The following is a 26815-nucleotide window of genomic DNA, read 5'->3' as shown; positions in this document are numbered from 1 at the left end:
AGAGCAGAGCAGTGAAGAGCACAGTCTGATAATGTGCGTCAATACGTCTTAAATCACATCTCTCCACTAGATGAGTGTCATAAGATATATACCTACCTTGTACACCCCTTTCTGAAGAGGATTCAGCAGTAGACATTCTGAGCGTTCAGCTATTTTAGTCATTAAACTATGACTATTATAAATCATTAGTGTCAGTGAGAGCTCAAATGTGCATTTAAATCCTGTCAGTGTAACCCATCCATCTATGTACATTCATGCAGAGAAAAACAACTAAGATGAATAACCCTTGTATGACATTTAGACTGCATGATACATCCACTTATTTCTAACCATCTCTGGTTAAGCAGTGGTCCTGGTTAGAACTCCACATGTGGCATGCTTTATACTCAAATACAACAGCGTAACAAAAGTCAACACACAGAGTACTTTTGAAGAGAACAATTCCATGCATAGAACCAACCTCCTAGACACTAGTGTTGGAGGCTGATGCTGAGACAGTCTGCTCCAGGTGACTCTCTGTGTTCAATGAGTTTAACGGACCATGTGATGAGCTCACACCCAGTCACACTGTGGACAGACATTACTATTGATTCTAACATGTTCCAAGCTCCAGTATTACAATGGAAATGACTGAACGTAAAGACAAAGGTGGGACGGTGGCATCAAATACATCAACGGAGAGAGGACTGTAATACCTTATGTCACGGCAGAGAGCACAAAGTGGATCATGTAACTGGTGACTTTATCCTCAGGAACAAGATCAATCCCCAGTAATTGAAAGCCTCACAAATGCTGTCTTTATCAAGCACCACCATCACATTGTGAGGTGAAGGCCCACTGTGTTTGCGGCAATAAGCCCCCCTCCCTGCTGCAGCTGTCTTCACACTGTCCCTCCTGTGCTGTCCTCTCCCTCAAACCTTATCCTCCTCTTCCTAACCAACTCCCTCACACACAGCACGGCTAGACAGTACAATAAGTCAGCTCAATTCATTTCAGGATTGCAAAAATGTACAGTTGGACTTAGCAAGCTTGTTCTTTAGTTGATCAGTATTTTAGACGCACTCAGTCTTTTTTTAGTAGGATTGATTACTAAAGTCCAGACAGAGGGAAATCATTGGTAGTATTCTTTTTAGGTGGTTGTAAAGTGATTTTCTTATAAATTGAAAGCCGAGCAGGAAGAGTCCTTCTCTCTCTCATCAAGAGGGGGGTCTCAGGGGACCAATCCCATAGAGCTACAGAACACACTATTTACACCCATTAGGCATCTAGAGTTTCCCTCCCGAATCGGTTTCCTCTCTAGTCCACTGATGATATGCAGCCTCCTGCGGCAAACGCTTCTTGGACGTCTATTCATCACACTTTGTTTTTCCCTCCATCTTTAGCATGTGCATCTCTTATCAAAGCCAGAGCATACAAATCCTTGAGGGCAATCAAAAAAAGTGACAGAAATATGAAAGCGAGCCTTTTGATGTCTGTCAGGTACAAGGCTGTAAATATAATGGCCTCAAAGCTTGTCAGAGATAAAGTAAATAGATTGCTGTGTTTACCCTACATTGCCTGATGCTTTCCAGACAGAAATGGTTTTGAGAGCAGGAGAACTCAGTGTATAGGGCTGTGCAGGCTGGATATACAAAAGACAGCAGAAGCAGCAGGAACTAGCTACACTTGCACAGCCTCCTCGATACCCCATGAAGAGACAAACAACCAGGCCAGTTATGCTGAGTACACCTCTTTTGGAGAAATGAAAGCAGACCGATCCATCAACACACCTATCCATTACACCAAGCAATTCTTACAATTATGCAAAATGTCACCTGATGACTAAGTTTGGGTTTTAATGATGGGGGAGAGGTAGTAGGAGGGCTGACCTGCAGGCTGGGTGCAGAACTCCACAGAGATCTCCCTCTTGTCCCTGTGCTCCAAGGGCAGCTGCCAAGGCATCTGGTGTGTCCGCGCCACAGCCTTCACCTTGTAAACGGTCATGGGCTTCAGTTGGAAGAACTGGTACTTGTAGGCCCCTGCCTTCACCATGTCATACTCAGCCTCGTTCAGGAAGATGGTGTGGCTGTAGTTGCTGTTGCTAGGCTGCCAGGAGAGCTCAGCAGAGGTCTGTGTGATGTTGTCCACCCTCAGGTAGTAAGGAGCCACCACCACGTCCCTCCCCACCAGCAGAGTGCAGCGTAGCTCGTCAGACGGGCCTTGCTCCGTGATGCTCTGCACCGAGATGCGGTAGGTGTTGGTGGCCAGGTTGAGCTTTTCAATGAGCGACTTTGTCCTGCCTCCAAAAGGCACGCTCATCCTCACCTCCTTGTCCACCAGGACGTTGTAGCCACTGATGGAGCCCCAGCCGGGCGGCACCACCGGTGGGTCCCAGCACACGATCACACTCTTGGCCAGCTGTTTGATCAGATTGATGCGGCGAGGGTAAGGCACGATGTTTTCACCAATCTCGTCAATGCTGACATCCAGGGTCCCCGTCCCGTTACTGCAGGAACCCATGGAGCCCAGAAAGTCCATGCCCAGGCTGCTGCTGCCCAGGCTAGTCAGAGTGCTGCTCAGACTGGAACCCAGGCCAGTGGAACCGTGACTGGAACCGTGACTGGAACCCAGAGTGGAACCCATGTGGTTGCCTAGAGTGGAACCGTGAGTGGAACCCATGTGGCTGCCCAGAGTGGAACCCATGTGGCTGCCCAGAGTGGAACCCATGTGGCTGCCCAGAGTGGAACCCACGTGGCTGCCCAGAGTGGAACCCACGTGGCTGCCCAGAGTGGAACCCACGTGGCTGCCCAGAGTGGAACCCATGTGGCTGCCCAGAGTGGAACTGTGAGTGGAACCCATGTGGCTGCCAAGAGTGGAACAGTGAGTAGAACCAAAAGTGGAACTGAGGTTGCTCCCCAGGTTTCTCTCCATATTTCTCTCTAGGCTGGTCTCCAGGTCCAGCTTACTGTCAGACAGCAGGCTGCTGATGCTGCTCAGGCACATGCTGCCCAGCCCTGTGGAGCCCAGGCTGCTGTGGTTACTACTGAGGTAGCCTGACTCTTTGGCCCCGTCCCTGTGCTGAGCAGAGGGCATTTCCTCATCCTTAACAAAGTCCACAAAGTTGGAAGGGACAAGGCCCTGCTGTCCATCCAGCAGCTCTCCTGAGGAACAGAGAGAGAGAGAGAGAGAGAGAGAGAGAGAGAGAGCAGTAAGTAGTATTGACAACAACACTCACTGTGAAGAGCAGTAAGTAGTATTGACAACAACACTCACAGTACAGTGAAGAGGAGATAACAATCGTAAAAGCCATATTAGCACTGATTGATCCACAACTGCCTAATCCTCGTCTCATCTAATGCCCTTACAGTAAATACATACCATAATCCATGCCGTCTCTTAGCAACATCATTCTGTTCTGAAATTATTATTATTATTTTTAAATCATGTGGATCGGTTTGTAACCAAGAGAGGGTAAAATACAGTGAGATATCAAACCTTCATAGAAGCCGTCATCATCCATGGTGCCGTACACATAGAGGTATTTCCCTGCCACCAGGGGGAGCTCTGCCTCAGGATGCTCATTGGGCCCATTACAGGGGTTATAACTAGGGGAAATAAAGAGCAGAGTGCAATAGAGTCAAACTGATGAACTCACTGTGTTGCTCCTCTGAACCCATCACAAGTGGAAATATCTCTGGCTAATTATCTCAAGCTAGATGATGAATTCAGGTTCAAATCCAAGCACAGTCTTAAGTTTTGCCACAAACCCTGCAGTACACGTATGTGACTCTGTGAAAGGGGAATTGCTGAAAGCTGCATTAAAAAACAAATGCAAAATATAACATTTTCCAACATACTAAAAGAGAGAAGCAGCGTGGGTGGACAGCACTGGGTTTCATTAATGTATATGCCTTTGTTCTGGGGGATTCCGTTTTTTTTCTGCTGCCAGTTCATTTTCTTTGGTGAGAGCAGAGCACGGCATCATTATTAAGCGGTGAGTTCAAACCTCAGTGGGACACACTGTTGAAATGGGCTGTGCAGGGATGCATTTTTATATGACTCTGTAGTGTAAGGCATCTCAAAGCAGCTCCCGCCTCTCACCTGTACCGGGCGATGCACAGACGGACCTTGCCTGTGAACCTCTTCTTGGTCCTAGTCGTTGAGCTCAGTTCTTTGTCCATCTGGTGAGAGAGCAAACCTTGAGAGAATTAACAGCCAAATATAATCGATTTATTTTTTTCCACTTATCATATTATTTTCTTAGGATGACCCTAGGTTTTCCTTATGCAATTTAAATACATGTTATGCTCTCTATTGTGGAAATCAGTGAGACTGATTTGGTCTTTCATGATAGCTGAGACTATAATCTTCTCCTTTAAACACTGTGTAAACCTGCCAATCCTCCCAGCAGAGGAGAGTAAAAGTAAACAGATCGGCCATTTCACACCCCATCCTCTCTGCCTCACTGTTTCCTCAGTCCTGCCTCTCGACAGGAGTGGGACTTCAGCTTACACTTTCATGACAGGAAGCTATTTTGCAAACATGTAATAAATGCTGTAATTATGAAACATTAGTGTAATACATTCTTTTCCATCTTCAGAGGAGTCGTTAGAAAGAGCGAGCAAACTATTTAGGTCCATCCCCATTAGGCCTATACAAGCAGGGCCATCCATGCACTCTCCTATTTCAAGAACAGTATATTTCATGTCAGAGGCTTAAAATGGAATGACACTGAATGAGTGGTTAGATTGAGTTGGAATGAGTGGAGGGAGGGACATGCAGATGGACGCTGTTAGTAGGGGACCTAGTAGGGCCCACCTCGGTGAGGAGGGCCCGTTGGGAGCTCCCAGCTTGGCTGCTGCTGCGGGTGAGTAATGTTGGCTTTACAGACAGGAGCTCCGGCTTGTCCCCACTGATCTGGAGCGGTCGGATGAACTCAGAGATCACAGATCTGCTCAGCGGACTCTCATTGCCTGCGGGCAAAACAAAGGAACAGCGCCGATCTGACACATGACCGCGCCTGCTAAAATCATACTTCTATCTGTGAGTAGTAATAATAATGTCCAAAATGGAGTGCTATATATCACTGACTATCCGTCATGTGATGGTAATTTGTTATCATCACCATTCATCATCCATACTTCATTTGATAAGATACATGTAATACATGATACCATATAACATTGCAAGAAACCACAGGATACAACCCATTAACAATTAGAGAAATAATAATCAGAATTGTATTAGTGTTATAAAAAACATGGTCTAAAATACAGATCCTTATGTAATCAGAAGGAGAGTCAGATCCCAGGCACAGGCCCAATGTAAAGGTCAGTATTATTGGCATGTATTTAGTTATTTAAGTTAACAACAAGCTTTTGCCAAGCTGTGGTAAAGGCTATGTCACACAGTATCATGATTGATTATTTCATTACTTGCTCTATGTTCATCCATGTACGTCACAAGCGTTGCCTTCCAGATCTCCAATTTCAGTAGCAGCTGCACGTTTCTCTTTCCATCCTCATAATACTGGACTGTTTATTTAAAATGTGCTCTGGAGTCGTTTTGCTCTACTGCTCCCACTGTCTGATTCAACCGTTCAAACCTCCCACATACAGCTCACAGATAACTGAAATAACGGTGATATTGTTGTCTATGGGCTGTGGTCTATGACGTACAGTACACAGGCAAGCTAAAACAAAGTTCTTCTGGGATTCCTCTAACCTTTCACTGTGGGGGCAGCTAGCCCATTGAGGAGCTGGGAGAGGGATTTGTTGGGAGAGCCGGGGGTTTCACGCGCTGTTAAGGGATTGGTGCCACTGCCAAGGATATCAAGCTTTCCAGTCTGTAGCCGGAACTTCTCCAGCTCTTTGGACAGGAGGTTGAACTGCTCACTCTGTGTCCGACATTTCTCCTCCAGCTCTCGGACTTTTGCCTGGCGACAGAGAGCGATTTATAGAGAAAGAAAGAGGGATAAAGAGGTAGAGAGAGACAAAAGAGAAAGTAACAGAAGGAAAGAAAGTGAGAGAAGGAGAAAAATCGGTATACTTGTCTAAATACACACACACAACATGAGGTAGGATGAGATATTGGACTTTAAAAACGTGGGTTTCATTCCTTACAGAGAAAAGGGAGTTGACGCCTTAAAGTTCCTATCAGGCAAAATACAGTCCAGTCATAAACACCTAAACTAGTGACAGTAAGCAGATCACATGCAGGACTACAGTTAATGCACATTATTCTATAGAGCAGCCTCTTGCTAAGAGGAAGTATGCATACCAAAAACTGCACTGTGTTCAAAGCGCGGGGAATGCTCCTCAACTTCATTGCACAGAGATAGTAAAATAAAGGCAAGAGTCATCATGAGTTACGAAGCTGACAAAAGAGGGGCAAGAGCAATTCAAAACATCATAGAACCATGCAGTCAATTCCTTGGCTTTCTACAGTGAAATACTGTCTGTAACCACACACCGGCCCATTGATAGGAGACTACAGTGCAGTGGGAGCATGGGCAGGCCTAGCAGAAACCCCAGATATGCCCAGCTCATGATCTTCTCTTGGGCAGGGGTAAGTGTTGAGTGTTAACCATCAAATGTAGACAACCCCTTATCACATAAACCCAAATCAGCCCCTTCATCAGATTCCTGAGAGGTTTGCTAAAGTTACCATGTCATTTCCTGCATGCACTCCCCAAAGCAAAGTGATGCCTAATGCACAATGTCTGTGGCGTTTCGTTCAGCTCTGACTTTCATACAGACAAGTTACTGTTTGCCAGCGCGTGAACATGCTATCAGAGGAGTGACCTTTGCAATCGCTGCATATGATTCAATGGGTTTGTGCATTAGCACAGAGGGTGGTTAGCCTATCACCATCTCAAAGCCCTCCCCTGGGTGTGTATGACCAGTACTGTAGCAGCCTAGTGAAACACACCGCATGCAACGCCAACCAGAATGAACTCGTCAGAGCAGGATGATAGGATCAAATTGGTCTTTCCCTCTTTACGTCTGGAAGTCTGCTTATTTTTGTCAAATCAGAATGTTAGAACGTCCTCATAATTGAAATAGTTTCCATTATGCCAGCATCTAAGCAGAATCCCCTCAGACATTAGAATGAAGCCATAACTAAAGTCAGGGATGATAAGAGCCTCTCCTGTGTCCCAGCCAGCCCTTCTGTCCTGCTCTGTCCTGTGACAACCCATATCCCCAGCATCTGTCCGGTAAGCAGTGCGGGCTACGAGCCAAGTGGAGTGTGGATGCTTGCACATGCTTTGATGTCAAGCTGAATGGAGGAGGCGAGTATGAGTCATCACTGTTTGGAAAGGACAGCCTTGCCTTTGAAAAGCAAACATTCAAGAACCGGAAAAGAATTCGGTCTGCACTGATACAACACTGCAGCTAGCTACAACAGCAAAACCTCAGCAATGAATAAATGACTGGCCATTGTTTCACGTCCACTATACGACATTGTTCAGCTCTTGAATCTCATGTTTTAAAATGAAAATAAATCTAAAGCAATATCTCCCATCAAAATCAGCATGACCTCTTGATGGACTGCCACCTTGGTTTGACTTATGCATAAAATATCACAAGCAATTTAATCCCAAATCATTACCACTTTTAATTCTGAACTGTCATTCCATTAACATTTATTTCCAGAGGGCCAAAGGAAAGGGGGGATATACCCCTGATTAGTGTACAGGCAGAGATTAAAATATCAAGTAAATAAAAACTCTTCTGAAATACCTGCATGCTGTCCAAGTGGTTCTGTATATGCATAAAACACACACCAATAACACAGTGAAAAGAAATTAAGCACAATTCCACAAAACAGAAGATTTTCAGTAGCACTCAAGCAAAATAATTTGTTATTAACAATAAACAACAACAAATATCAAATAATATAATGATCAATAACGATATACAGCATGTGGATATACTGTTTGAATATACTGCATACACATTTACAAAAACACAATAGCTAATTTGTCATATCAAAAGCACTGTTATGTTCTTACTTTGCACTTGCTAGTTACATGGGTATACGTTATAGACTTCAAATCATCACAATAGAGTTATCACGTGAAAATGAGCAAGAATCTGTTATTCCATCTGGCCTTTGGTCTTTATGCATGCCACATTCACAACCTTCAACAGAGCGCACATGGTCTCACACACTGAGCTAGTAGAGTTAAGAGGAGTAGAAAATGTCAGACACACACACACACACGTGACAACACGGCCAGCCAACCTCCCGTCACCCCCCAGTGCCCCGACACTCACCTCTAACAGATGGACGGCACCCTCATGCTCCTTCTTAGCCTCAACCTGAGCCTGTAAAACATAACATGGGGAGGCTGTGTTCCATTCAGCACACACACACAACAAATGACCTCTACAAGTGGACAACTAGGACCTGGCTGGACAGCACTGAAAAACACTCAACAAGTTGGAAGACACTGTTTGAGCTGTTACAAAGGCCATTTATGACAACAATGGTGTGTAAACATTCAAACCATTATAACAAACTATTCATAATGTATCTTCAATATACATCTGTAGTGCTCTCCTGAAACTAGACTGCAGGGCTATTCTAGAAGATTCATCTTTGTGTGATATAAACCCATTGCACTGTATAATACAACATAAAATAATGCTTGCTAGTTTACTTAATGTGACTGGGAACATCTGTTGAGAAAACTAACGTTCCACATGAATAGGAGAACATCTGCACACTTTACAATTTCATGAATCCACTTCGCAGGCAATTAATTGTATAGCGAATGCAGAAAGTAGCCAGTGTCTATAGAAAGAGAACGCTGTAATGAGCTCATTTTGCTCCTTGAGAGAAAACAGAGACTGCATGCATATTTATGGCCAACTTGAAAATAAGCAGCACAAACGGCAAGACACATACACAGAGAGAGCGAGAGAGAGCGTGAGAGAGAGCGTGAGAGAGAGCAAGAGAGCGAGCGAAAGGGGCTGATGATTCCAGATGAGGTGTTTATATGACACTTCCTATCACGTTCACACTCTCCTGTAATTGCTGCGCTTGCTTGACGTCAGCTCCTCTGCTCAGAGGAGGCCGGCAAAACATCAAATCATCCGGGCCAGCCTTTTAGCAAGCCACCAAAAAACGTCAAGTCTGATCTAAGTTTTCACTGTGCTAATCTGCTCCCCATAGCAGAGTAAGAGCCTGTTACTGAGTTACTTGGCTCCAGGACTCTCTCGCCACTGCCTGGGGGGCTGACAGACAGGCAGACAGACAGGCAGACAGACATCTGAAGGAGGGGATTTAAGAGGATACTCTGTAACCGTAATAGTGCTCAACGCAAAGCTCTTTGACCTCTGACCCAGCACTGGGCTAACAAGATGGGTCACCCCCCTCCCTGTGCAGCTAGCAATGGCATGGGGACCTGGTGTGCCTTACCTTCTGCAGAAGGTCAATTTCCTGCTGCTTTGCATTGAGTACAGCCAAGGCTTGCTCATGCTCCAACTCTAGCTGCTGCCTCCGCTCTGCAGCCTCGCGCATATGCTGTCCGAGGAGGGCGTGGGGGGAGGGGCATAGAAAGGGCTGCTGTTAGTAGAACTAAAAACCCTTGACATCAGGATTACATACCACAAGTCTCCAGTCCTCTGTCCTAAAAAAACTCCTAGCTTATAAATTACAAATAATGAGCTTGTTGACATTTTACTGGACCTCCAAGTCTTACACACTTCAGGCAGATGTTAGCCTGTCAAAACACCAATGTGACCAATGTCAAAAACAAATGTCAATTTACAGCTGGTATCAAATTATCTAAATTACAGAGATCAAGTTAAGGTGTACCCCCCAAATCCTGGATATTAACTTCCAAATCCATACTAGAATGTACAGTATGTTGGAACAGACTTTAAGGACGGGAACTGGAGAAGCTTTGCTGTGCATGATCAATCAATCATCAATCAACCATTTTAAGTTTGCTGTCCCCTTTCGGTAACACAATACCTCTGTTTGAAGTCTCATTACAGAAGAGCGGTCCTCATCAATGTTGTGTTTGCATGATCAATACATGGTTTTTAGTTACATGAAAAGGGTTAGCAAACTCCAAGGCATGCTCACTTGTCCGTGGTCATCCATAACAACAAAAGAAGCCAAACAAAACCAAGGCTTAATGTAAAGCCTTCCTCAACCATTATGTCAAAGTGCCATCCAATTATCGTATTGCTTTCATTTAAATGTAAAGAATCAGAGTTCCAGAGTTGATAGAGGGGAGAAAGCAAAGGACATTTTCATGCCGCCCGATATACATCTGGGTCATTCCACCAATTCGGTGCCTTTTGAGATGTGTAAAAATTTCACTTAATTTTAACATTCTGTCACAAAGGGCACATGTTCAACTTAATAAAAACATGTTCTCATCTAAAGAGGTTAAATGAAAAATAATAAAAGACTTAGTACCTATTAAGTGCCAAATAAAGTATCAGGGTTGATGATTTCCTATTAAATCAGCCCCCTCTCGTGACAGGGGAAATGGAAGCTTGTTGTGTACCTCAGGGAGGGGCAATTGAAGACAAGTTTTGGAAAAAATATGAAGTTGTTAAAACATTCTAGCCTGTCCATCTACGGGTAACAGGGTTGACGTGTTATGCTTGACCCACTTAGTTTCCCACCATAAAACACCAGAAAATGGGCAAAAAAGACTAGAACCAGATCACCTCCTTTACGCTATGATTTTACTTTTAGATGTTCAATGTTTTTTTAGTAAAATAGTTTCACCATTATCAAATGAGAGTTCAGTTCACATAACAGAGTTCACATTAAAATGAGGGATAGTATAGTTGCATTTTTTATGAATCACATGAAACAAATAATCTTCAGAAAATAATTTGTCAAAGCAACAAAATAACTAGGGCTTTACAATAATGGTGAAAACTTGGAGACATTTTGGGGTTAAGTGGGTTAAAATCATCCTGGAAGTCACAGAGCGCACAGAGGGACATGTCAAAATGATGCATTTTGGCACTTTAGCAAGTCTTTATTCATATAAAAAAAAATCTATATTAAAGGGAACTTCATTTAGTATAACATGCTTTTAAAATTCAATATGGCTGCACAATTTCTACTTAAAATATCAAAGGGATGCAAAAGGCACTTATTCCGTGGAACAACCCATCTATCCCCTAGTTTCCTTTCCTTTCATTGTCATCATGAACAGTGATCTCTACCCCGGCTCTCTAACCCCCCTGGTCCCACATACCCACTGAACCAATAGACTCGCCTCATGCACATCCACATTCCACAGTGCGCTGGACTGGTCCTAGCCAGGTGCCCATTCATGTCATAGGAAAGCAGCCCAGAGAAATGAGGAGAGCTAGCATGGCTACTGCGGTGGAGAAAAGCATTCAAAATGGGGCTACAGTGGACTGCTCCCCATACAGATGGGCATAGCAGTGATACCTGATCAATCTAGCAGGGGAGTGAGGGGATGGAGGGGAGGGACAGAGGGGATGGAGGGGAGGGAGAGAGGGGATGGAGGGGAGGGAGAGAGGGGAGGGAGGGAGAGAGGGGATGGAGGGGGTGGGGCCAGGGTAAGAGAGGGGAGGACCGACTGCTCCAAGCTTCCTAGTCTTTCACAGCTTCTGGTTAAGCTTCCTCCCACATCGGCACTGGAAGGCAACAGACAGGTCAGGGATATTAGAGAGAGGGAGAAAGGAGAGGAAGGTAGAGAAGTGATGGTGCTGAAAGGGTAGAGGCTGGCAGAGAATCAGGCTCTGTAAAGGAACCGGAGCTTGGGCTCCGCTTCTCATTATTCACAGGAGTACACAGACATACAGTAAACATACAGTAAACATACAGTAGACAAAAGGTAAGGTTCTCTACAGTGTGTCTCCAGACTCTCACCTTTAGCACCTGCTCTAGGTTCTCCAGTTTGCCTTGGAGCTGGGTCTTCTCCCGCAGGGCTGAATCTCTCTCCTGAGTCACAGCACCAAGGGTCTCTTTGAGCTGCGCATACTCTGACTTCACCTGATCACACAGAACACAACACGGGGAACCACAGTGAGACAAACAGAACACACACACGTACACCTCTGCTCTAAGGGAGGAGATATCAGGGTACAGGCCGGAGTGCTTAATGGGCAGACAGGAGGGCTGGCTGGCTGGCAGCTACAGTATAATAATGAGGGAGTAACAGAACAACATGTTCTAACTGTCATAGATGTGTACTGTAGCATTCAACTGGGTCTGGGATCAACTACTGTATCTATGCATTTGCTCAGTTGTTGTCCAACAATGAAACAGAGTTGAATGAATCAACGCACTGGGCAAAAATTGGTTGAATCAACGTTGTTTCCACGTCATTGTAACCAATAAATTAAACGTGGTGACGTTGAATCAACGTGGAAAACTGATTGTATTTGGGGAAAGAAATCATCAACGTAAAGGAATTCCGTATTTATTCCACCCAACTTTGAACCTAAATCCAATGAGATTGTGATATTTCTTGTTGATTTCACATTGAATTCACTTTAGTTGACAACCAAATGTAAATCAAAACTAGACGTTGAACTGACGTATGTGCCCACTAGGAAGTTTCTAATGTACTACTATAGCTACTGCTCCTGTAAAATACAACTAGAAAAGGGATGGCTGCCATGCAATCACACCATTTATACTGTGACTCACACAGACAGCAGTGAAGCCGTCTCATCCCCTGATCATTTTCTCAAACAAAGGTAGTGGTGACTAGTGGAGCCTTTCTTCAGTGCATCCATAACTGTTACAACAGCAACACACAGAGCTACATTCAGAGTGGTCCACCTCCACACTGTGTGTGGGGGGGATCTGTCTGTAGTAGGAAGAAAAGGCATTGTTGTGTCTCAGCTAATGTGGCCAGATAGGACTGAACAGTATGGTGTAGAAGGGGAGCCAACTCAGACAGACAGGCTGATGAGAGGTGTTGTTACCATGCTCCGCCCCTCCTCATTAGTCCACTCAGAGATAATGATCAGAACGCAGAGGTACAGGTGTAGCAAGGGGTCTAATATCCACCCATGCAGCTAGCAAAGTGCTGCTCTCATATCAGCCTCAGTGATAACACTGGCAGATGGCTGACTTGTTTGAGAGCCCAGTGTCCTGATAAGACATTAATAACCAGCATCCTCTGTTCAAATCCTGAACTCCCTTGACTCCCAGCAGCTACCTGCCAATCAGGCTTTATGCTTCCTAGCGTGATCTGATGATCTCCCTTGTCTTGGTGTCATCAGCTGGGCAGGAAGGAAGGTCTGTGAGGTGTGAGGGGCCAACAGGAAGGTGATAATACAATCAGAGGCTCAGAGTCCTAGCCATTTAATTGTTTGTACCTTTATTTAACTTGGCAAGTTAAGAACAAATTCTTATTTTCAATGACGGCCTAGGAACAGTGGGTTAACTGCCTTGTTCAGGGGCAGACTGACAGATGTTTACCTTGTCAGCTCATGGATTCGATCTTGCAACCTTTCAATTACTAGTCCAACGCTCTAACCACTAGGCTACCTGCCACCCCATGATCCAGATGAGGCTGGAGACACTAGCAGCTTCAACATCAGCACTGCGCTTAAAGGAAAAATCCACTCAAACACTATTTTTCATTAGTCCACTGTTGATACAGTCCCAAAATGTTTTGCATGTCAGCAGTCTTGTTTTCAAGATATAGGAAGTTTTACTTGCCACATCATGATGATGATGCATTTTGCATGTGTCACTTTGCTTCTTGAAAGTCCAATATCTTGAAAACTTGACTGCTGACATGCAAAACATTGTTGGACTGTATTAATAGTGAACTAATGACAAAAATACCAACATATAGTTTGAGTGGATTTTTCCTTTAAAAGCCCCACCTTATCTCAGCTCACTGGTCACCATAGCAGCACCCACACGTAGCACGCGCTCCAGCAGGTATATTTTACTGGTCACCCCCAAAGCCAACTCCTCCTTTGGCCGCCTTTCCTTCCAGTTCTCTGCTGCCAATGACTGGAACGAATTGCAAAAATCACTGAAGCTGGAGCCTCATATCTTCCGTAGTATCTTCGCTACTATGGCCTATTTATTGCTATACCTCCCTAATCTTACCTCATTTGCACACACTGTATATAGATTTTTTTATATTATGTTATTGACTGTACGTTTGTATATTCTGTGTGTAATTCTGTTGTTTGTGTTGCACTGCTTTGCTTTATCTTGGCCAGGTCGCAGTTGTAAATGAGAAATGGTAAATATCAACTGGCCTACCTGTTTAAATAAAGGTGAAATAAAATAAATAAAAAAGACACACATTCATCTATACTGAACAAAAATATTAACGCAGCATGCAACAATTTCAATTATTTTTCTGAGTTACAGTTCATGTAAGGAAATCAGTCAATTTAAATAAATTCATTAGGCCCTAATCTATGGATTTCACATGACTGGACAGGGGCACAGCCATGGGTGGGCCTGGGAGGGCATAGGCCCACCAGCTTGGGAGCCAGGCTCACCCACTGGGGAGCCAGGTCCAGACAAAAATAATGAGTTTCACCACAAAATGGCTTTATTACAAATACTCCTCATTTTCATCAGCTTTCCGGGTGGCTGGTGCAGGTGAAGAAGCCGGATGTGGAGGTCCTAGGTTGGCGTGGTTACACGTGGTCTGCCGTTATGAGGCTGATTGGACGTACTGCCAAATTTGCTAAAATGATGTTGGAGGCGGCTTATGGTAAAGAAATGAACATTACATTTTCTGGCAACAGCTCTGGTGGACGATCCTGCAGTAAGCATGCCAATTGCACGTCACCTCAACTTAAAACATCTGTGGCACTGTTGTGTCACAAAGCTGCACATTTTAGAGTGGCTTTTGTCTCCAGCACAAGGTGCACCTGTATAATGATCATACTGTTTAATCAGCTTCCTGATGTGCCACACCTGTCAGGTGGATGGATTATGTTGGCAAAGGAGAAACGCTCACTAACAAGGATGTAAACAAATTTGTGCACAAAATTTGACTGCAATAATCTTTTTGTACGTATGGAACATTTGATTTCAGCTCAAACATGGGACCAACACTTTACATGTTGCATTTATATTTTTGTTCAGTATATATAACAGGAGAGAGAGAGAGGAAGGGCAGAGTGAAAATGGAGTGAACCCCTAAGATGGGGTGTGCAGATAAGGGGTTTCATTGTGCAGCTCAGTGCTCTCTTCTACACTACCTACCTGTTCATATTGGACTGTGTTCTGGCTATTGTTGAACAAGTGGAGACTCAAGTGCTTCTTCTCCTGGAGAACATCTTGAAGCTCATTCTCCTGGAGAGAGAGGGACGACATAGAACAGATAGTGAACAGTGTTAAGACCTCAGGAGAGGAGCTCCTGAGTAAGGTAATGCTGCAACTGCACTCAACAAAGCAGACATGTTGCAGCCATAGGTGCTGCATTATTCATCCAAATGAGGGTTGCTCATCTGTGATAGAAAGCATGACTAAAGTAACAAGATGCCGGCATCAAAAAACAACATTTATACTGTGCATTCGGAAAGTATTCAGACCCCTTGACCTTTTCCACTTTTTGTTATGTTACAGCCTTATTCTAAAATTGTTTAACTCGTTATTTTTTCCTCATTAATACCCTGTAATGACAAGTTTAGCAAATTTATACAAAATAAAAAACTGAAATAACACACTTACATAGGAATTCAGACCCTTTTCTCAGTACTTTGTTGAAGCACCTTTGGCAGCGATTACAGCCTAGAGTCTTCTTGGGTATGACGCTACAAGCTTGGCACACCTGTATTTGGGGAGTTTCTCCCATTCTTCTCTGCAGATCCCCTCAAGCTCTGTCAGGTTGGATGGGGAGCATCGCTGCACAGCCATTTTAAGGTGGCCTCTTCAGAGATGTTCGATTGGGTTCAAGTCCAAGCTCTGGCTGGGCCACTCAAGGACATTCAGAGACTTGTGGAGAAGCCACACCTGCATTGTCTTGGCTGTGTGCTTAGGGTCGTTGTCCTGTTGGACGATGAACCTTCGCCCCAGTCATGTCATGAGTGCTCTGGAGAAGGTTTTCATCAAGGATCTCTCTGTACTTTGCTCCGTTCATCTTTGCCTCGATCCTGACTAGTCTCCCAGACCCTGTGTAACCGATGTGAAATGGCTAGTTAGTTAGCGGTGGTGCGCGCTAATAGCGTTTCAGTCGGCGACGTCACTCGCTCTGAGACTTGAAGTAGGGTTTCCCCTTGCGTTGCAAGGGTCGTGGCTCTTGTGGCGCGATGGGTAACGATGCTTCGGTGGGTGTCAGTTGTTGATGTGTGCAAGGGTCCCTGGTTTGAGCCCGGGTTGGGGCGAAGAGAAGAGAGGGACGGAACCTACACTGTTACATTGATGCTGTTGACCCGGATCATTGGTTGCTGCGGAAAAAGGAGGAGGTCAAAGGGGGGGGGTGAGTGTAACCGATGTGAAATGGCTAGTTAGTTAGCGGTGGTGCGCGCTAATAGTGTTTCAAATCGGTGACGTCACTCGCTCTGAGACTTGAAGTAGGGTTTCCCCTTGCGTTGCAAGGGCCGCGGCTTTTGTGGCGCGATGGGTAACGTTGCTTCGTGGGGTGTCAGTTGTTGATGTGTGCAGAGGGTCCCTGGTTCGAGCCCGGGTTGGGGCGAAGAGAGGGACGGAACCTACACTGTTACACCTGCAGCTGAAAAACATCCCCACAGCATGATGCTTCACCATAGGGATGGTGCCAGATTTCCTCCGGACGTGACGCTTGGCATTCAGGACAGAGTTCAATCTTGGTTTCATCAGACCAGAGAATCTTGTTCCTCATGGTCTGAGAGTCTTTGGGTACCTTTTGGCAAACTCCAAGCGGGCTGCAATGTGCCTTCTACTGAGGAGTGGCTATACGGACAATTCCTTCGAGCTCATGACGTGGTTTTTGCTCTGACATACACTGTCAACTGTGGGACCTTATATAGACAGGTGTGTGCCTTTCCAAATCATGTCCAATCAATTGAATGTACCACAGGTGGACTCCAATCAAGTTGTAGAAACCTCAAGGATGATCAATGGAAACAGGATGCACCTGAGTTCAATTTCGAGTCTCATAGCAAAGGGTCTTTATACTTATGTAAATAAGATATTTGTGTTAATTATTTTATGCAAACATTTCTAAAAGCCTGTTTTCGCTTTGTCATTATGGGGTACTGTGTGTAGATTGCTGCGGATATTTTTTCTTCATGTAATCCATTTTAGAATAAGGCTGCAACATAACAAAATGTGGAAAAGTCAAGGGGTCTATGACAGCTTGCATAAAAAATCTGATCTTACTGCAATACGTTAGATACAGTTGGTGGGAAGAGTAATGCATCCATTTACACTGAATGCAAATAAGAGTTGCATTTTTAGACCCCCTCATGGCATCCTCCTCTGCCCTTCTTCCCACCATGTGTGTCAGTGGGAGATTAAAAAAAAACATCCCTTCATTGCAGAGGAGGAAAACTTAATTACATACAATCAACAGCCACAAGGCGTGCCGCAGATGCAATCTGCAGAGCTTCTTTCTGCTACGGCGGCAGGCAAAGCAAAGGCAGTGTTGTTCTGAAAGAATCTAAGAAGCCTTTGCCGCTCATGCATGATACATTTACTGTAAGTACAATGTGTCTTTTATTGGCTAACTGACTGCTAACTCACTGTGTTGCCCTGGTATTTTCGGATGTTTTAATTATGAAGGTCAGACATGTTGGTATAGAGGACAAGTGTGAAGACACACACACACACACACACACACACACACACACACACACACACACATACCAGCACTGAGGCACAAATGCACACAGGCACGCACGCAGCCACAAACAGCCTAACAGAGAGATATCACACCTAGAACATGTCATAACATATCAGACAGCAGAAATGGTTCTCTCAGCGCAGAGGGGCCACACATCAAAGAGACATATGAAACAGTCTCAAAAGACACAGCTCTGCGAGAGGGCTGGCTGTACAGTACTTCCATTCATTTACATTCCCTGTCAAAAACCCATTGGCGCTTCAAACTGCATCACTTCACTTGAGTCAATCCCTCCTGTATAAGCACATGACTGCATTGGCATTTCAATTCATGCTGATGTAGGTTGGTTTTCTAAAGGACACAGGTCCAGGTGTACATGTATATGAAGTGAGACCAACTAAAAAACTAAAACAGAGATGCTGCTACGTCAGACTGCTGAGGGGAGTCATCATAACAATAAGACATACTTTATGCTCTGAATGCACAACATGCACTAACTTTATCTCTGCCAAGCTGAGGCTAGCAAACCCAGAGAGAGAAAGGCAAAGTGAGATGCTACTCCCCACACTCTGACAATTCATTTCACTGAACGATTTGTAATGTTTGTAGTTTGTTTGAAAAATACCGTAGTGAACGTGCAAACCAGACAATAGCTAGAATACCCTGTCGTCTCACAACGCTTAGATGGAATTTGCAAGCAACTTTTGAGATGGGAAAGCCGAACAGTTGTCAATCTCCCATCATCTTTGGCTTGACTAATAACTGTATAAAACTACAAGGACAGATATAAATTATGAAGATAATGAGGCTGGGAATATCTATGCAACAAGTAACTACTTAAGAAACAAGGATTTTCGAACTGGGGTCCACTAAGGTACTTCAGGGGGTCCGCACATTTTCTAAAATGTTTTTGGACAAATTCTTTTGGGGATTTGTGGGAAAAATTATACATTTTATGAACATCGCTAACTGCAACAGAATACCACCATGGATACCATTATTTTTTTTATTTTATTTTATTTCACCTTTATTTAACCAGGTAGGCCAGTTGAGAACAAGTTCTCATTTACAACTGCAACCTGGCCAAGATAAAGCAAAGCAGTGGGACACAGACAACAACACAGAGTTACACATGGAATAACATGGAATAAACAATAAACAAGCCAATAACACAATAAACAAGTCAAGGACACAGTAGAAAAAAGAAAGTCTATATATAGTGTGTGCAAAAGGCATGAGGAGGTATGGCAATAAATAGGCCATAGTAGCGAAGAATTGCAATTTAGCAGATTAACACTGGAGTGATAAATGAGCAGATGATGACGTGCAAGTAGAGATACTGGTTTTCAAAAGAGCAGAAAAGTAAATAAAAACAGTATGGGGATGAGGTAGGTAGATTGAGTGGGCTATTTACAGATGGACTATGTACAGCTGCAGCAATTGGTTAGCTGCTCAGATAGCTGATGCTTAAAGTTAGTGAGGGAAATGTAACTCTCCAGCTTCAGTGATTTTTGCAATTCGTTCCAGTCATTTGCAGCAGAGAACTGGAAGGAAAGGCGGCCAAATTAGGTGTTGGCTTTGGGGATGACCAGTGAAATACACCTGCTGGAGCGCGTGCTACGGGTGGGTGTTGCTATGGTGACCAGTGAGCTGAGATAAGGCGGGCTTTACCTAGCAAAGACTTATAGATGACCTGGAACCAGTGGGTTTGGCGACGAATATATAGTGAGTGCCAGCCGACTAGAGAATACAGGTCGCAGAGGTGGGTGGTATAAGGTTGATTTGGTAACAAAACGGATGGCACTGTGATAGCAAACTGGATGCAGTCTGAGTAGAGTATTGGAAGCTATTTTGTAGATTATGTCTTTGTGTCCAGTATGAAAGAAGTTTGAGGTAGTTTCACGAGCCAATGCTAACTATACTAGCTGTTCCTGTTCATCTGACTCTAGGGAAGAAGACAAATGGCTTCATTGCCAAAATCTCAAACTATCCCTTTAATATGGAAGAAAGCACAGTCATTAGAGTGAACATTCTAAGTGGGCATGTCATGCCAAATAGTGTCCACTTGCCAAAATGTGTCCACCCCCGCGTCACAATGGGATTCAATTAGCTATTAGTGTCCGTCATTAGGGCCGTTGCTAGAGCTTGCCAAATTCTGCAGTCATCTGATAAACGAGTCAGTGAATGCATGTGTTTATGTACATTTTGCATATACTTAAATGCAGACTCAGTGATATGACGTGACCACAAGCTGTAGTGTGAGATATTGCAAACTGAGGGAAAAGTAAATGGCTACACTTGTCAGCACCCATACAGATAATGGTAAGCATCTGCACATGTGCACAGGAGTTTTTCCTCATTCTCCTGCAACCTGATGTGCAACAGCAGTCAGTAATTATGTGATTATGTGGCTCTTATTTTATTTTTCTCCCTCGTATCCTCTCTCTTCACCTCCTCAGAATGCATTGGAGGAGAATGTTTGAGGGGAGGAACCTCAGATATTCTCCTCCAATCCGTTTTGAAACGGGGGCAAAGCGAGAGGACGTGAGGAATCGAAAACAGACAAATTCAGAAAGAGCCTATCCCTAAATCCCAAATCAAGCCCTAGCCCTTACACCCTATGCACTTGTGTTGACCTGAGTGGGTTCGATAGGTGTAAGCAATATGGTGACAATTCTACCTGGTCTATCAGAGGGCAAGATGGAGCTACTGTAGCCCAGCGTATGTGAGTGTACTTACTACTGCCTCCAAGGACTGGGATGTTCTACATGTTGGAGAGGCATGTTGGTTCTATATAACATATATTTCTATCTGAACCTTCCAAAACGTTGAGTCCTGCTGAAGGCGCCCCTGATCTACCTGTAACCTGTGTGGTTGCTTTCTGCATCCTTCTACACCTCTGCCTCTTCCCTTGCTACTCTGCTCCTGTTCTCCAGGAGCTACAGTAGGGGTTCTGCCATGCTCCAAGAAGCCTACCATATCCCTTTCCCAAACCTGGATCCACCTGATGTCCTCATGACCAACCACCCTCCAACACCCCACTTTCATTACATTATCTACAGCTACTGTTATTGGCATGTTGTTTCATCTAAATCTGCTAACAAACTGTGTTTGCCTTATCATCCTGGGCACAGTGAGATAGATGCACTACATACACTAGCACTGCAAACACTCCAAGAGCAGCTGTGCCTGCACTACGCAATCTCCCTCTTCAAGTCCCCCTTCTGAGACTGGCTGCTTGTCGAGGGAAAGTTACGGGCAGAACCACCCGTGGCACCCACCTTCTCTCTATCCAACACGCCAGAAAATATAAATAAATCACCCATCCTCTACTTCTGTCAAGACTCTAAGGATCCCCCTCTCTCAAATTATGTACTTTACTTCTGTTTTCGCAACTAAATGGTATTTTATTGTTTATGTGTTGATGTTAGCCTATACCCATATACTTCAGTCTATAACTGCCATGTGGGTATATTCAATAAAATAAACAAGTTCATGACACACCTGTTCCACAAAAAGAGCAACGTTTAAATATTGCCTGGTTGGTTCACAGGGTGTTCATTTAATTGATGATATTCATTACATTAACCACACGTGTACTACACCCTGTAGTACTGAGCTACACCTATGCCATGTGGTGGAGGAAGGGAGATCATAAAAGGACTAATAGCATACGTTAGTGTAAGACAAGACGATGTGAGTGAAGCTCAAAAGAAAAACATGCCAGCCAGCTGAGCCAATGTATGTATTGAACTGATTTGCACTTTAATTAAGTGATAATAGCTGCATAGGAGCTCACTTTGCGATCTGAAATGTAAGTTAATGTTCAGTTTACACGTTTCTTTGCTATTCGAAGCATAGAAACGTTTAAGACATGGATTTGAATGTGCTTAAAATGTTAACAGCGTAGTCAAAAGTAGATTGAAGTAATGTATTCATCTGATCAGCTTAACAAAACTCGTTTTAGCAGCGAAACACAGTGGGATGAAAATGACGCATCAGAGGGTACTCTATCCAACTCCTGGGCCTTTGTGGATGACCTGAACCTCACCGAAGCGATACACATACAGTACCAGTCAAAAGTTTGGACACATTCCAGGGTTTTTCTTTATTTTTACTATTTTCTACATTGTAGAATAATAGTGAAGACATCAAAACACATATGGAATCTTGTAGTAACCAAAAAAGTGTTAAACAAATCAAAATATATTTTAGATATTAGATTCTTCAAAGTAGCCATCCTTTGCCTTGATGACAGCTTTGCACACTGTTGGCATTCTCTCAAACAGCTTCATGACGTAGCCACCTGGAATGCATTTCAATTAAGAGGTGTGCCTTGTTAAGATGTTATTTGTGGAATTTCTTTTCGTTTAATGCTTTTGAGTCAATCAGTTGTGTTGTGATAAGGTAGGGTTGGTATACAGAAGATTTGGTAAAAGACCAAGTCCATATCATGACAAGAACAGCTCAAATAAGCAAAGAGAAACGACAGTCCATCATTACTTTAAGACATGAAGGACAGTCAATCCGGAAAATGTCAAGAAGTTTGAATGTTTCTTCAAGTGCAGTCACAAAAACCATCAAGCACTATGATGAAACTGGCTCTCATGACGACCGCCACAGGAAAGGAAGACCCAGAGTTACCTCTGCTGCATAGGATATGTTTATTAGAGTTACCAGCCTCAGAAATTGCACCAATAAGAAGAAGAGAATTGAAGAGAATTGCTTGGGCCAAGAAACACAAGCAATCGACATTAGACCGGTGGAAATCTGTCCTTTGGTCTGATGAGTCCAAATTTGAGATTTTTGGTTCCAACCGCCGTGTCTTTGTGAGACGCAGTAGGTGAATGGATCTCTGCATGTGTGGTTCCCACTGTGAAGCATGGAGGAGAAGGTGTGATGGTGCTTTGCTGGTGACACTAACAGTGATTTATTTATAATTCATGGCACACTTAACCAGCATGGCTACCACAGCATTCTGCAGCGATACGCCATTCGATCTGGTTTGCACTTAGTGGGACTATCATTTGTTTTTCAACAGGACAATGAACCAACACACCTCAAGGCAGTGTAAGGGCTGTTTGACCAAGAAGGAGAGTGATGGAGTGCTGCATAAGATGTGCTGCATCAGATAACCTGGCCTCCACAATCACCTAACCTCAACCCAATTGAGATGGTTTGGGATGAGTTGGACCACAGAGTGAAGGAAGAGCAGCCAACAAGTGCTCAGCATATGCGGGAACTCCTTCAAAACTGTTTGAAAATAATTCCTCGTGAAGCTGTTTGAGAGAATGCCAAGAGTGTGCAAAGCTGTCGTCAAGGCAAAGGGTGGCTACTTGGAAGAATCTCAAATATAAAATATATTTTGATTTAACACTTTTTTGGTTACTACATGACTCCATATGTGTTATTTCATAATTTTGATGTCTTCACTGTTATTCTACAATGTAGAAAATAGTAAAAAATAAATAAGAACCCTTGAATAGGTGTGTCCAAACTTTAGACTGGTACTGTATGTGACACAACAACCATACAGCAGGACCTCAACCAACTAGCTGACTGGTCAGAAAAACACAAGATGAACCTCAATCCAACAAAATGCAAAGTCATGTACACCTGTTTCGACGACAATCCTGACCAACCTCCGCCATTATCCATCTACGGCCACACACTTGAGGTGGTGTCCAGCATCAAAGCACTCAGTGTGATATTCCAAGTCAACCTAAAATGGGACACACACACACACAGAGATCTCTGACATTACCACCAAAGGCTCTTCATGATGAACCATCTTCACCACTTCAACTCTGCAGATCCTTTGTCCAGAAACTTGCAAAATCCCAGGATTACAACAAATGGCTGCCTCTGATGAGATGCCATGTCAGATCTACCCGATCCAGTCACAAACTGAAACTATCCCCTACTCAGACTGACAAATACTACAACAGCCCTATGCCTTACTTTGTGAGACTGTTTAATGCTGCTTAACAGTAATAATTTATACTTCATCTCATATTTATTTTGCAAGACAGTCAGGAGAATTGAAAATTCCTCAAATTGGGCATTCAGGGCGCATTCCCATTAATTTGTAGAATGTTTGACCAGAGGAACACAGCATTAGCCATGGCAAAATTCATAAAATTGCTGGAAATTTGCTAAAGAAAAGCTACATTTTCTCTACGCCGACAAGACACCTTAATTACATTTTTATTCAACCTTTATTTAATTAGGCAAGTCAGTTAAGAACAAATTCTTAGTTACAATGACGGCCTACCAAAAGGCAAAAGGCCTCCTGGGGACAGGGGCTGGGATAAAAAAAATATATACACACTACCGTTCAAAAGTTTGAGGTCACTTAGAAATGTCCTTGTTTTTGAAAGAAAATACTATTTTTTGTCCATTAAAATAACATCAAATTGATCAGAAATACAGTGTAGACATTATTAATGTTGTAAATGACTACTGTAGCTGGAAACGGCAGATTTTGTATTTAATTTTAAGAAAACCCTTTTGCAGTAACAGTTGAAGTCGGAAGTTTACATACACCTTAGCCAAATACATTTAAACTCAGTTTTTCGCAATTCCTGACATTTAATCCTAGTAAACATTCCTTGTCTTAGGTCAGTTAGGATCACCACTTAATTTTAAGAATGTGAAATGTCAGAATAATAGTAGAGAGAATGATTTATTTCAGCTTTTATTTCTTTCATTACATTCCCAGTGGGTCAGAAGTTTACATACAATTAATTAGTATTTGGTAGCATTGCCTTTAAATTATTTAACTTGGGTCAAACGTTTCAGGTAGCCTTCCACAAGCTTCCCACAATAAATTGGGTGAATATTTTCTGAGTTCTTGGCTGATGTCTTTTGATTTTCCCATTTTCCCACAGTCAACTTAGTGTATGTAAACTTCTGACCCACTGGAATTGTGATACAGTGAATTATAAGTGAAATAATCTGTCTGTAAACAATTGTTGGAAAAATTACTTGTGTCATGCACAAAGTAGATGTCCTAACCGACTTGCCAAAACTATAGTTTGATAACAAGAAATTTGTGGAGTGGTTGAAAAACTCATTTTAATGACTCCAACCTAAGTGTATGTAAACTTCCGACTTCAACTATATGTTAGCACAGCTGAAAACTGTTGTTCTGATTAAAGCAATAAAACTGGCCTTCTTTAGACTAGTTGAGTATCTAGAGCATCAGCATTTTTGGGTTCGATTACATGCTCAAAATGGCCTGAAACAAATAACTTTCTTCTGAAACTTGTCAGTCTATTCTTGTTTGAGAAACGAATACTATTACATGTGAGAAATTGCCAAGAAACTGAAGATCTCATACAACGCTGTGTACTACTCCCTTCACAAAACAGCGCAAACTGGCTCTAACCAGAATAGAAAAAGGAGTGGGAGGCTCCGGTGCACAACTGAGCAAGAGGACTAGTACATTAGTGTCTAGTTTGAGAAACAGACGCCTCACAAGTCCTCAGCTGGCAGCTTCATTAAATAGTACCCGCAAAACACCAGTCTCTACGTCAACAGTGAAGAGGTGACTCCCGGGATGCTGGCCTTCTAGACAGAGTTCTAGAAGGCCAGTGCTCTTTTGCCCATCTTAATATTTTCTTTTTATTGGCCAGTCTGAGATATGGCTTTTTCTTTGCAACTCTGCCTAGAAGGCAGGAAACCTTGGTAGCAGTAATCTATCCGGTTCATTTTGACCAAACTTAGGTTGTAGGTTTGGAGTTTTTATCTGGAGCGAAGGCCATGCTGTAGAGGGTAGCATCCTGATATATCTATCCTTTTGTAAAAAAAAACATGTTGAAAAATGTGAGAACTCACATGCAGGTGTGTGTCTCTCTCTGCCTCTCCATACCATTACCTTTATAGCTAATGGACTATGTTAGAGTTTCCTCTTCCAATGAATTGTCAAAATAATGAAACTGTCTACCAAATCTAGTATTTTAAAATGTTGATTACTACAGTACTTGCTATTATTATTCAGCTGACAAGACGTGACTATTACTATTTTTTGCTAACATACAGTGCATTCGGAAAGTATTCAGACCCATTCACTTTTTCCACATTGTGACATTACAGCCTTATTCAAAAACGGATTAAATCTTTGTTTTTCTCATCAATCTATACACAGTACCCCATAATGACAAAGTGAAAACCGGTTTTTAGAAATGTTTGCAAATGCATTAAAAATAAAGCTAAAATACCTTATTTACATAAGTATTCAGACCCTTTGCTATGAGACTCGAAATTGAGTTCAGGTGCATCCTGTTTCCATTGATCATCGTTGAGATGTTTCTACAACATAGAAACTACTCAAATGGATGCATACATGGATATCCAAACCATTTTACTCTAAACCTGATTATCTAATTTCACGTCATGATGATACCCGATAGACAACACATTAGAACTTATGATTCATGTATTTCATTTTAACCCGAAAATTGCTGGCAATGACATGGCAGATGATGGGATTAGCTAAGGAGAGGAGCGCCCATTATGGCCGAGCTGCAGAGATCTGACTGGACATCCATGATGCTGCTGGACACTGGACCTGTCCAGTCCTCACTGGGAGGGGGAAGTACATCATTTAGAGAACAGATAAATGCATTCCTCCCCTCCCATCATCATCATCATCTGCTGGCCACAATAACCCAGGTCTGGGTGGCAGGTAGCCAATCATTAAGAGCGTTGGGCCAGTAACCAAAAGGTTGCTGGTTCAAATATACCAGCCGACAAGGTGAAAAAAGCTGTTGATGTGCCCTTGAGCAAGGCTCTTCAACCTAATTTGCTCCAGGGGGTGTTGTAATACTACCTGAGTGGTGCAGCGGTCTAAGGCACTGCATCTCAGTGCTAGAGGCTTCACTACAGGCCCTGGTTCGATTCCAGGCTGTATCACAACCGGCCGTGATTGGGAGTCCCATAGTGCAGCGCACAATTGGCCCAGCATCGTCCGGGTTTGGCCGGGGTAGGCCGTCATTGTAAATAAGAATTTGTTCTTAACTGACTTGCCTAGTTAAAAGGTTAAATAAAAAAATACTATGGCTGACC

General features: G+C 43.3%; 1 protein-coding gene across 2 annotated transcripts in view; it reads right to left on the bottom strand.

Moving 5' to 3' along the window:
• The window catches only part of LOC115200039 (RIMS-binding protein 2), a 114014-nt gene that overhangs the window by 24061 nt on the left and 63138 nt on the right, over positions 1-26815 (bottom strand). Inside the window, exons 3-13 of one of the 2 annotated variants that reach the window (XM_029762714.1) lie at positions 15187-15276; positions 11860-11982; positions 9406-9510; positions 8259-8309; positions 7722-7742; positions 6259-6300; positions 5704-5914; positions 4798-4952; positions 4081-4160; positions 3475-3584; positions 1869-3140 (exon numbers count right to left, since the gene is read on the bottom strand). In XM_029762714.1, coding sequence (XP_029618574.1) covers positions 1869-3140; positions 3475-3584; positions 4081-4160; positions 4798-4952; positions 5704-5914; positions 6259-6300; positions 7722-7742; positions 8259-8309; positions 9406-9507 — 2044 coding nt within the window. In that variant the 5' untranslated portion in view covers positions 9508-9510; positions 11860-11982; positions 15187-15276. Of the gene's footprint in view, positions 1-1868; positions 3141-3474; positions 3585-4080; positions 4161-4797; positions 4953-5703; positions 5915-6258; positions 6301-7721; positions 7743-8258; positions 8310-9405; positions 9511-11859; positions 11983-15186; positions 15277-26815 lie in introns of those variants that run through there. The other variant, XM_029762713.1, reaches the window with a different exon arrangement.

The sequence above is a fragment of the Salmo trutta genome, chromosome 9 (assembly GCF_901001165.1).
Source record: "Salmo trutta chromosome 9, fSalTru1.1, whole genome shotgun sequence".
Taxonomy (NCBI): domain Eukaryota; kingdom Metazoa; phylum Chordata; class Actinopteri; order Salmoniformes; family Salmonidae; genus Salmo; species Salmo trutta.
Note: the sequence above shows the minus strand (reverse complement) of the source record. Positions and strands in the feature narration are given on the sequence as shown.